At 36.3% G+C, this 12,127-nt stretch overlaps 1 protein-coding gene across 2 annotated transcripts; it reads right to left on the bottom strand.

The window, feature by feature from the left end:
- Positions 1–373: 373 nt before the first annotated feature.
- LOC111895694 (SWI/SNF complex subunit SWI3C) lies at positions 374–5,709 on the bottom strand. 2 transcript variants are annotated; one of them, XM_023891773.3, is made up of 9 exons: positions 5,504–5,709; positions 4,794–5,333; positions 4,149–4,687; positions 3,717–4,065; positions 3,568–3,641; positions 3,355–3,482; positions 1,318–1,382; positions 1,082–1,233; positions 374–996 (listed from the first exon to the last, which is right to left on the bottom strand). In XM_023891773.3, the coding sequence occupies exons 1-9, from the start codon at positions 5,520–5,522 to the stop codon at positions 559–561; spliced, it is 2,304 nt and encodes a 767-aa protein (XP_023747541.2). In that variant the 5' UTR covers positions 5,523–5,709; the 3' UTR covers positions 374–558. The 2 variants fall into 2 exon arrangements, with proteins under 2 accessions (XP_023747541.2, XP_023747544.2); XM_023891776.3 differs by having other exon boundaries at positions 1,082–1,230.
- Positions 5,710–12,127: the final 6,418 nt, after the last annotated feature.

Raw genomic sequence — 12,127 nt, 5'->3', positions numbered from 1 at the left:
GAGCACTATTGAATATGTTATTTCTTAGATCATCCTCATCATTATCTCAATTAGGTTATAGATGGACGATGGTATCAATTTTCAATGACACTGAATTTAAAATTCAATACAATTCGAGTGTGATCTTAGTGCCTGATGCCAACTACCAAACCCGATAGATATCAATGCATATATTATTTCAATATTGCCATGTTGCTTTAGTAACGTCAGAACACCATTACACCATAGACACAAAGCACACACATGGCACGGGTTCAACGTGAACACGTTGCTATGAAGAAACCAAAAGCAGTTGTTACATAGCATCGTTATCCAAATGCTTTTTAATCAGCAACTTAATAAAGCTAATGTCATGTCCACAACACAAAGCATATGCTAAATTTGCTACATAATCAATATCGCTGTACAACACCATACCAATTCAGTCACAATAACATTAAGAAAGAGATTAAGAAAAAAAAGCCTAATCAACAAATACCTCCAAGATTAACCATTTCCCTCGTGTCATTTCAAGAAAAGTAAAAAAAAAAAAAAAAAGGTTAAAATCATTTTTTTTAATTACTCAAAACCAGATCTACTTCCCGACACGGGTCTCAACATGGGATGGGCGGCTGATGGCGGAGATGGGTTGATCGCCGAGAGGGGCAGGTGTGGGCCCAGCCCAAACATAGGCTGCTGCTGCTGTTGTTGAGAATGAGACATCTGTGGGTGGTGGTTACTGGGGAACCCCGAAATGAATGGCTGACCTGGCGATCCGGAGACGGGTTGGCGGCTAGGTCCAGCGGTGTTGTTGAGCAATGAGGGACCGACACCTGGCATGCCGGTTGGTCTGTTGACGGTTGTGCCGCCAGCAGCAGGGGGTCCGAATTGGGAGGAGATGGTGAGTGCTCGCTCGGCTGAGACCCTTTGCCTTGCCCTTTCGAGCTGTTCACATTCTTTGATTAATAAGCTTTCCACTTCTGCAAATTGCTTCAGCTTCAGCTCTAACCTCTTTAACTGAAAAATAAAGTGCATAGTATGGTTAAAGAGTAGAGAATTTTATTTTATTTAAAAAGAAAAAAAAGAAGAAGAAAATTGATACCTGATGATTGATGATATTAGCAGATAGCCTTTGGATTTCTCGTTCTTCATGATCTGCAAAAAGCTTTGCTTTGGTTGCAGCAGCAGCAAGACCAGCTCTGACTGCATCCCTCATCTTTTCAGGAGTGATATTACTACTGCCTCCTTCACCTTCTGAGAATTATTATATTAAAAATATGAAAGAAATAAGTAAGAAAAAACAAGACACCAATAAACTCAAGTCAAGGCCTTACTTACCTTTCTGTTGAATTGGAATTGGGTTTCTGGGATCTGCACGACCATTCATGTTTTCCGAATTTACCCTTCAAAAACAGAACTCTCAAATTAGACATAAGACGGGACAAAAAGCCACTGGTTTTTAGGGTGACAAGGTAAGCAGAAAAACAATATGATAAAAGCATTGTTTTTGTGCATAATTTTCCAATTTAGAAAAAGAAGTTTACTTAAAACCTAAACCAACAACAACAGCCAAATCCCACATGGACAGCATAAGGGGAAGATGATCATACCTCCACCTCACCGAAGGTGAAATGCAAGCCCATAATAAAGAAGAAATGAAATATAAATACTAGCAATAAAGCCGAGAAAAAAAAAAAAAAAAAAACATCCACACTCTCCCATCTGAGGTCATGTCCTCTTGAATGTAATTTGTAAATGGGTGAAACCTTATGTTATGGGCCATTTAATTAATTGGTCTGGTTGATTAATGATTGCAAAGGGCTCATCACTAAAGTAACCTTTCATTCCACCCATGCACATCTACTTCAAGGGCATGGATCAAGATTTGTGGTTCCCTTTTGGATATTTAACTTCACAATCTGCTACTATTATTATATACCATGTCATGTCATGTGTTGAGATAACTTGACCAAAACAATAATAGCAGAGTTGCAGAAAGTAAAGTATAACTGAATAGAAATAGATTGCATTGCTGCAACAAACCAATCCCAGACACAACAAGGACTCTTTTTTTTGTAAAGTTGTCAAACTTCAAAGACTTTATCTGGAACTAGAAGTCTAAAAAATCATATGTATCTTGTTGGAAAGCTGGAAGTGTAATTTCCAAAACAAGAGCCTCGTTTCATTTGGAGTTACCTACAACAACTTATGCCCTTTTTTTTGCTACATACTAAAGGCTGTCCATTTCACTCATTCATCCGAATTTCACATATCCTACGTATGTTTAATTAATAAAGTCTTCAATGTTCCCAAGTTATTTATTGAGTTTTTATCATATTCTAAAGAGCTGCAGAAATGTCTCAAAGTCCTATAAATAGATGAGTTTTGGTCAGAGAAGACAAGTTGAGTTCTTAATGGAATTTAAGCATTAAACTTCCTTTCATGTCATGCAATCTTTTTGGTAGGATTCCAACTCATATTTATGCCTTGTATCTTCGAGGTGGATATATTATCTTGGAAGTGGTGAGCACCCTACCCCATTTCAGTTTAGCATCAATCATAAACTTTCCATTCCCAGTATCAACTATTAAACCCAGAAAAGTTTAAATCATAAACAACCAAAACCCAAAATAGGACTTCATCCAGTTGCTATATTGATTCAATATCTTGAATCAAATTGATTCAAGTATTGTACACCCAGACTCACCATGAATTATATATATATATATATATATATATATATATATATATATATATATATATATATATATATATATAAACTGATCTAATATCAATAACAGAAATCCAAATCAAATGATGTAACAACAAATGGGCAGATTTCTTGAAATTGATTGACTCAGAGTGAGATAGTAATCATCAACTTAAATCACTATTTGAACAAAAACTAGAGACTGGGAATTGCTATTTACAAATATCAGTAGAAAGCATACATGAAGTTTGTTTGTAATAAGTTGGGGTGATTCACTTTGTTGCATGATTTGGTAAACATGTGTAAGTTCATTACATTAATAAGTCATGAACTATTTCTTTAATTGAATGTGTTTTAGAATCATCAAGTCATCAGTATAGGATTCTTTCTATCAAAGAGTTCAAAGCTGACTACTAACAAAAACATCACACTAAAATGTAAAATCTAAACATATTTGCTTTCCCTAGCATACAACCTACTAAACTTCAGTCTATAAGACTAATAAGACACTAAGGCAAAGCAACTAAATAACTATAACAAAAAGAGAAATATGCATCCCTTCATAAGCCTATGTTATTAAATGCATGATCCCATAGGAAATTACTTTTACTTCCACCTCAAAAGGGCACAAAGCTAATAATAATAAATCATTAGAGGAAAAATACCTATTTTCAGACCCAGATTCGTCATTTTCCAGATCACCTAGATGATCATCCTCAGACAATGCTGCCAACGATGCATGAGCACAAGCTGCAGCCACTCTTGGTCCCACTGCAGATGCCAAAAAAGCAACCTAAAAAAATCAAACAGAAATATAACTCTAGGTTAATTAACATATTTCAAGGTATATAATATATTTTGATAAATGGACAACTCACCTGAGACATTACAGGATTCCCGGATTTTTCAAATGGCAATCTCTCTTCAAATTCAGAGTCTTCAATAATAGATGCTATATTCACAAACAATATTTCAGGCATAATTTCAATTAGTTAACCAACCTCCCACATAGAAAACATGAATATACCTTTCCCATTTGCATATGATTGTGGTTTTGCACATGAATTCCCATTGGGCAAATTTGAAGCAGTTGGAACTTCAAGATTTTCCAAAGGAGTCTCATCTATAGAAAGGCGTACAAAGTGGAGGATACATTGAGCCTTTGATTTGGTCCCAACATGCTCAGCAATCTCAACCCAATTCTCATTGAAGAGTTCCATAGCCTCCAACAACAATAATGTCTCCTGATTGGTCCAGCTGTCTGCTTCAAGATCTCCATAATCTTTTGTGGAATCAACCTTGATAAAATCCAGACTTGAATGACCAGCAACAAATTCCCCCTCATTGTAACAGTTCAAGCATAATAGTGACTCAATCTGCCAAACAAATCGTATCACCATAAAGCTTAAAGCTTCAACAAAACAAGAAAGAGAAAAGTACAAAAGGGTTGGTGAATTACCTCTTTGAGAGACTGATAGTACACAATACCAAGAGATTTAGAACAATGATTGCACTTATTCTCAGATAATAGCTCACGAATTCTTGTGTCCAAATCAGATGTTTCATCACTATCAACAGCTAATTCTGGATATATATCTGTTGCTTTTATCCTACATCTTGGTTTATCAAATTGGATTAAGCTATCAATAGATCGCAAAGCAGCTGCTGGCACTTTTAATTCTCCTTTTGAATCTTCTGTCAGATATGAGCCTTCATTTCTAGGTTCATGATGATTTGGTGGAGCAGCACAGTAGTTGATTACACCCCAGTTTTCAAGAAACCTTACAACTCGAGTTACATCATCAGCATCAACACCAGCTAAAAAACTATGGCACTCAGAAGCTGACAACCTCATTGCTGGATTCTCCATGTATTTAGCAACAATTCGGTTGCGACAATCCATGTACTTTTCTGGAGTGTGGTCTGGTGACTTCCCGGAGAAAAAATGTGGCACTGCCTGTCTTTCTAATCGGTTTACAGTTGTTGGTGAAAACCAATCTGCTTGAAATGAGAGGAAAAATACAAACCCATGTAGGTAAGAAAGTGTCTACAATCAATAAAAGTTGATAGCAATAAATGGAAGCCCACATGTGATTCTACAGACCTGCGTGCATTGGTACAACATGTACTCGATCCGAACCATATCTCTTGACAACACCACGACCCTCCATGATGGGAGGAGGTGTAATTACAAAAGACCCTTCTGAGTCTCCGCCAGTCAAAGCTGGAGCATCCTTAGGCATGGCAGACAACGCCTGTAGCTGGCCGTGAGAAATATTCTCCAAGAAGACGCAGTTCATGCCACCATTGCTACTGTCTCCAGCTCGGCAAGCTCTCTCCCTGGCAACACTCTGAATCACCGAGTAATGGTGTTGATTTACCGTATGTTTGATTACAGAAGGGAAGGTGGAGATTCGAACAGCGCCATCGGATATGACCTCAGTTACTGCTCCGGTGGCAGCTGTAGGATCGGGTGAATTACTGTGGTCATCGTCAAATTCGGGATGTTGGTTCTGTTGATCGAGGTCGACATCGTCTTCTTCTTCATAATCCTCATCGTCATCATCGTGCTGGTGCTGGGGTTGCGGTCTAGGTTTTCGGGACTGCTCTCCTCGCTTCCGTTTCCTCCACCTGTTCCTAGTCTCTGTAGAAAATCAAAATCCACATCCAAATCGAAACCAAAACCAAAATTGAAGTTATCCCAAAGCTCAAATTGAAAATGGAAAAAGAATTGAAACCTTAGAAGTTCCAATTTTATTGTGTATATACACACACATATACATATGTGTATATATAGAAAGGGTGTATATGTACCTGAGGAGGAGGCTGGCATTATTGCAGCGAGAGAGAGAAAGGAAAAGAGAGAACGAAGGGGGAGAAGAAGGGGTTTAGAGGAATTGTGGGGTCCGTGAATGGTGGAAGTATGGGGAGAGAGAGGACAAGAAAACACGATAGAGAGAGGGGGGGAGAAGGGTTTCCAATCAATCTTCCCCAAAACACAAGAAAACGAGATTGCGCAGAGAAAATTTATCTTTCTTTTCTACCCAAAACTCTATACACAGTGAAGTTAGAGGACCAATAAGCAAAAACGCAAAATTTATACTTTGACCACTACACTTTTATGTTTTGTATCATTGTTTACTTGTATTTAATCAGAGCAATTTGTGTAAAACATATATATATATATATATATATATATATATATATATATATATATATATATACACGTTCAAATAAAAACATTTTTTAAATTGAGAACATTTGAGAACAAAATTTTAGCTTATTTATTCATAAAACACCATGCATCATCCAAATACAACACATTAAGTTTAAAAGTTTATCTCTTACTTTATTAATTAGACAGGCCCAAGGAAACGACGTGAAACCTGGAATCAACGGACATACCCTTCGCCTCTACTCCTCCCATCGTCAGAATCATGTCCGTCTGTCCCTTCTATCCATCGAAAAGTCGATCTGGTTCGAGTGACAATCACATTCTTTGGATTTTAGGGTTAGGGTTTATCGACTAGGTGTACCAAATAACCGACCAACTGAGCCTCAATTTCTTCATTTCAAAGGTGTAGATGGCAAAGATCTACATAATGTCGGCGTTGGACATAGCAAATCAACAACCAGGGAGGAAGAGGAATAGTGAAGCAGAAACCAGTGTTCATGAAAAACTCATACACAAGAGTTTGAAGCATAAATATTTGCAAATTTTGATGCTTTCCATCGAATTGGATGTCGAGATAGAATTTGAGGTTAGTTTCAGTTGTTTTTAAAAACCACATTTTAGTTTGATTTTTACTTTGATCGGGAAAATGATGGGTTTGATCGAATTATGAGTCAAATTCATGATATTGTGAAATCTGGCATCATTCCATTTATAGTAATGAATCGTTCCTTCTTTATGCTAATTATTGGTGTCAATGATAAATGAGAATAGTAAGCTCTAGGGGTTGGATTGGAGTCTATTAGAGTGTTGATGATCACTATTGGATTTCATGCACGCAACGTGTTTGTCATATTGTTTGAAAGAACCTAATAAGTGTAAAAGTGGCATTTTATGTGAAAATCCTTAACTTTTAACCCTCATTAAGCCAAGTATTAAGGTCCTTAGGTTAAATTGAATTTCACATCTCAATATCCTAATAAGTAACCAACAATCATGTTAAAAGTGATAAACTTAAGGCTTGACCATTAAGTACTTAATAGAACACCAAAAGTTTTTTAAAAGCTATTATGATTAATTTTCCCAAATGTGTCATCCAACTTCTAAAATTCGTGAAAGTCAATAAGATCACCTAAAAATCATGAGACTTAGTTTTCTGGAAATATTAGTATGTCTAGTTCCTTCAAACATTGAATCACATTTCTAAATTCCAAATCCTTGAGGGGTAAAATTGGCAATCTTCTCAGGTTGGTCCATGTTGTCATAGATTTCATGCATTGTCTTCAAAAAATCATAATAAATTCATCAGAACTCCAAATGCAAAAATTCCAAAGCCTATAGTTAGATATGGATGTATAGTTTTCCACATATAAAGGGTCTAATGTAATTCTTAATTGATTGGTACAATTTATTCCAAGATTGTTAAGTGGTCCAGAAAGTGACAACTTAAAGTTACCAACTTGTAAATTTAATATAAAATCAACCAAAAATCATTAGAATGGGATCTTTATATTTATGAAAAAGATAAAATGGGGAACTTTACCAATATTATTTTATCGAAATTTAAGAACGGGTTGAAAGGTAAGAAAACAGATCCCAAAAGATGTAACACCCATAAAATTTGCGCCAATTTAAAACATTTTAATCCATTCAAAAACCATTAAGTTATTACAACTTGTTTTCAAAACAGTTTAAACATCAAAGTATCCCCATAACCAAATCAAAAAATTATGTACTATGAGGAGCGGTACGATCACGCTTTGGCCTTGCCACAATCTCCTGATGTACCTGAAACAATACATTGAAACTGTAAGCCCAAAAGCTTAGTGAGTTGCCCCCAAAATACCCATACACATACAGTAACAAAACAGCATACTATGGGTCCAGTCAACCATCAGGTTGGAATACCCTTGGCCCTCAACCATTGGGATTGGAATGTCAACATACTACGAGTCCAATCATCCTACCAGATGGAATACTCCCGGCCCACACTGTCACACCCCCGAACCGAACGGCGGAAACGTCCGAGGGCTCTTGTGACTTAAATTAATACCATCACAATGATTATACATGAATCATAACATCATTCATCACCATGCATTGAAATATTACAACTGATATTGTTTACATTCAATACATTGTTTTAAACATTACAATTTCATAACATAAACCGTTCGAAAGATAATCTAAGCAAAACACCATCACATAACTTGATACTTATTCTTCGGCTTACCTGTTACCTGAGAATACAAGTTACTTTGGAAAAACGTCAACATATGAAATGTTGGTGAGTTCATAAGTAATGTTATGGAAAAATGATTTTTGTGAAGTTTGAAAAACACAGAAAATCCGATATTTTCTGAAAAGAGTATTTGTTTATAAAAAGTGTGAAGATCCGTAAATATGTTTGTCGATTTTGAAAACATGTATAATTGTTGAACTTTGTATACATCACATAGGTGAAAATGTTGAACTTTCCGGGAAAACCCGATGTTTTCCCAATACGCAAATTACATGACTTGTTTATTGTTATACCGATACGACGAATGTTTTTGATTACCCAGGTGACATTGGATTAATTAAGGTTTGTGACTTGTTACAATCACGCATTAATGAAAATGACTAGTTTATAACTACAGGTTACGAACGATCCGTGAGGCGTCGTCCGTACTACTCACATAATCCAACCACCCTGACTTCTCTTGATTAACGCCACGAATCTGTTTACTCGAATTCTCATAAGCCGGTCAACCAAGGAGAAAGGAGGGTACGAAGCCCCCTTTATTTCCATAAGTTATTCAAGGCTATCGGGAATGCGAAAAGCACTTGACCCAACTCGCATTTGACTTCTCGACCTCACTAGCAGTACTAATGGACCATTAGGGCCCAATAACACATTAGAGCTATTGAAGTCCTTTTACATGGAATTGGGTCATAGAAGGCTCATTAACACGTAAGTGTATTCCCTTCGGGCCCAAAGATCATGTTATTGGGCTGGCAAGGCCCAACAAGCACGATTTGAAACTTTCAAGCCCAAAGTTTGTATGTTGACTCATCATAGTTGTCGTGTGTTTAACGAATTACTTGGGTTATTGATTATTGGATTTTGTTATTGATTCGAGACCGAATCAATTCGTTTTGTAACGATATTTGTTGTTGAGAGTGTATTTGTTTTTCTGTTTCGTCGGTAGTCGTGGATCTTGTACTTTGTCTTAATGAATTAATTTGTTTAAAAGTAAGATTTTTACCTTTTCACAACCTTTTTTTTATAAAAATAACACTTTTAGTCCTTTATATAAAAGAATTTCATTTTAGTCCTTAAAACATTATTTTGACACTTTTGTATCATAAACTTGTTGAAAAGACATTTTTAACCCAAATTTATTTTGTAAACAGCTTTAGCCCTTCCAGAATGATGTTTTCTCGGTTAAAACCCCCAGTTTCGCAACTTTTACAGTTTTGGCCCAAAATAGAAAAATTTTACATTTTTTATCCTTTTTGAATTTGAAAAGCATTTTTGACCTTTGAAATAGTTTTAATACACTTCAAATCCCCTGTTTTACAGAAAATTGCATTTTCAGCCCCTCAAACTTATAAATCTCGCAATATGAGGCTTATTGGACCGAAAAGCCCAAATCTAGCTCATTAAGTTCAAAATTTACATTTTAAGTCCCTTAAAAATGTTGTTGTTCAGAAAAATTATTATAGAAACTGTTTGGAACCTTTTGACCCTCCAGAAACTATAAATTGTTGGTTTGTACCCTAAGTTTTGTATTTTTGACATTTTAAGCCCAAAAATGGGTTTAATATTAGATTATGTTCATCATGATCTTATAAGCCATTTTTATTGACTTGATTAGTGTATAATAACTTAAGTTATGTTTATTTCTCTTCTCATGCCTTAGATCTCGGTTTTTACACACTTTTTGATAACATATACATCACAAAACACATGATATCACACACATACATGCATCAAATCACACATAGCATACATTTACACATAGATCTACACATTTACTTGTATTCTCCCTCATAAAAACCAAAAAGAAGGGGGGTATGAAACTCACCTTGGGTGTGGTTTCGGTTTTGGAAGGAAAGATGAAGAAGAATTCGATCCTAGCAACCTTTCTTAGAGGATCTCGAACTTAATATGCTCTAAGATGCAAAATCATGAGTTTGAATGGATTAGGAGACGATTTTTGATGAAAAGGAAATAGATAGATTATGGATCTAACATCAACTTACCTTAGATGACGTGTTTATGGGTTAAATCTCCTTGAAAGCTTCCTTAATCTCGAAAATATGGAGAGGAGTGGAGAGAGTTTTCTTGAGAAAATTGTGAGTGAAATGTGTGTGTGTGTGCTTGGGTTCGGCCGAGAGCAAAAGAGAGGAGACAAGAGAGGTTTTTGAATTGATTTGCATGAAAACATGAGATGATGCATGGGAATCCTATGGACAAATGTGAGGTGGCATAGCAAAGTCAACTCTCCTTCTTTGGTTGGGCTTGGGCCGAGATTTGGAGAGAAAAAGATGAGGATTGAGCCTTGTATGCTTAAGCCCATTTCATGGTTATGTTAAGTGATGTTTGGCCTGTGACATCCCCAAAATCACGGCCAGAAAAGACCGATTTTGTTTATGCTTTATGAAAATCAGAGTACTTCGTTTTATAAAAAGGTTGCGGAATGTGTTCCCAGAAAAACATGGTAAATACGTTATTAAAACATTTTCGAGGAAACGTATTTATTTCATTTTAAAACGTTTGGGATGTCATCGTTAATACCGAAACATAAGCATAAACAGAACTTACAATGATTTACACTAGTGATCTACATCTCTTTAAATCTCTCAGTGTAATGTCACTTCACTTCGTCACCTGTGATATACATAAACTGAGTGGGTCAGGTTGGGAAACCTGGTGAGTACATAGGGTTTTCAACCCACAATAATATAATTGTTATGTTTAATCATCAAACAATTAACCCCATTACCCATCCCCGTTATCTTCTTTACTCTTAAGGATTTAACCTAAGAGTCGTCTATCCTGCATTCGTTTATTCCGAAGTCCCTTACTTCCAGGGTTATAGGACTGGCACTAAATCCATAGCTGCCAATGTTCGTTCATAAAGCACTAATTCCATAGCTGCTATAGTCTATTCATCGGGTACTAAATCCATAGCTACCAGTCTTTATCTAATAGGTACTAAGTCCATAGCTACCAATGTTCAACAGGTACTAAATCCTTAGCTACCAGCGTCTAACTAATAGGTACTAAGTCCATAGCTACCAATTCCCAACAGGCACTAAATCCATAGCTACCAACGTCTAAAAGGTACTAAGTCCATAGCTACCGGTGTTCGTCTCATAGGCACTAAGTCTATAGCTGCCAATATATACTCACGTCATCTTCTATCTCTCATCATTCATCTACCCATCTCATACCCAACATATTCGTATATATAAAATACGTATACAGTTTAAATCCTTTAAAACATGTATAAAACGTTCATCCAACATAGACAGCAAGTATTCAGATAATATGCACACATAGCACGTAAAATACTTCATATCTATGTGTAAGATGAAAGGGACCATGCACTCACTTGAAAGGTGGTGAGTCGGCACTCGGACAGCACTTCGTTACTCTTAAAACAATTATCCCTTGACGAAACCTAGTATCATTGCCACTAGAGTTTAGTCTAACGCTTGACGAGACTAATTTAATAGTCTAGCTATTATTACTATTATATAAGCGTTAAATAACACTCAATATAACTCATAATAATAGCCTAAATAATTATTTTAAGGTCCTAACAATGTTACTATAATTAAATAAAATCTATATTAAATATACTATAGGCGTAGCTCACTTACAGCGGGTTTTTATTAAAAACTGGGCTTCGCTGGAGCAGCGTTTCCGAGCCGAAAGCTTTTCTTCTCGGAGCCGTCGGGCGCTCCGGGGCTCTCTTCTCGTGCTAGGGAGGTTCCGTAGACTTGGGAGGGGTTTAGGGAGGCTAGAGAGAAGTTAGAGAGAGAAAGAAAGGCTTATGGTGTGAAGAAAATATGAGGAGTTCACCCTTGTATTTATAGGAAGTGTATAGTAAAGTAGTCTCCAAGCTTCGTCCGTAACTTTTGCATACGAGCTCCGTTTTTGTCTGTCTTTTTACTGTTGAGTTCCTATTAATGAGATCTTCAACTTTCATTTAGACCTCGTTGGCTAATTCTCATTCTATCTCGGATTTACAAAACTGTATCAAATTCGCCGC

The sequence above is a fragment of the Lactuca sativa genome, chromosome 6 (assembly GCF_002870075.4).
Source record: "Lactuca sativa cultivar Salinas chromosome 6, Lsat_Salinas_v11, whole genome shotgun sequence".
In the NCBI taxonomy this organism is placed as follows: domain Eukaryota; kingdom Viridiplantae; phylum Streptophyta; class Magnoliopsida; order Asterales; family Asteraceae; genus Lactuca; species Lactuca sativa.
This window is presented reverse-complemented; position numbering and strand designations above follow the sequence as displayed.

What these genes read in the sequence shown, in the direction of transcription:
- LOC111895694 (XM_023891773.3), bottom strand. An exon ending in ATCATATGCAAATGGGAAAG is followed by an intron (nt 3,642 to 3,716) that starts GTATATTCATGT and finishes TTGTGAATATAG; the next exon opens with CATCTATTATTGAAGACTCT. An exon ending in GAATCTGGGTCTGAAAATAG is followed by an intron (nt 1,383 to 3,354) that starts GTATTTTTCCTC and finishes CTGTTTTTGAAG; the next exon opens with GGTAAATTCGGAAAACATGA.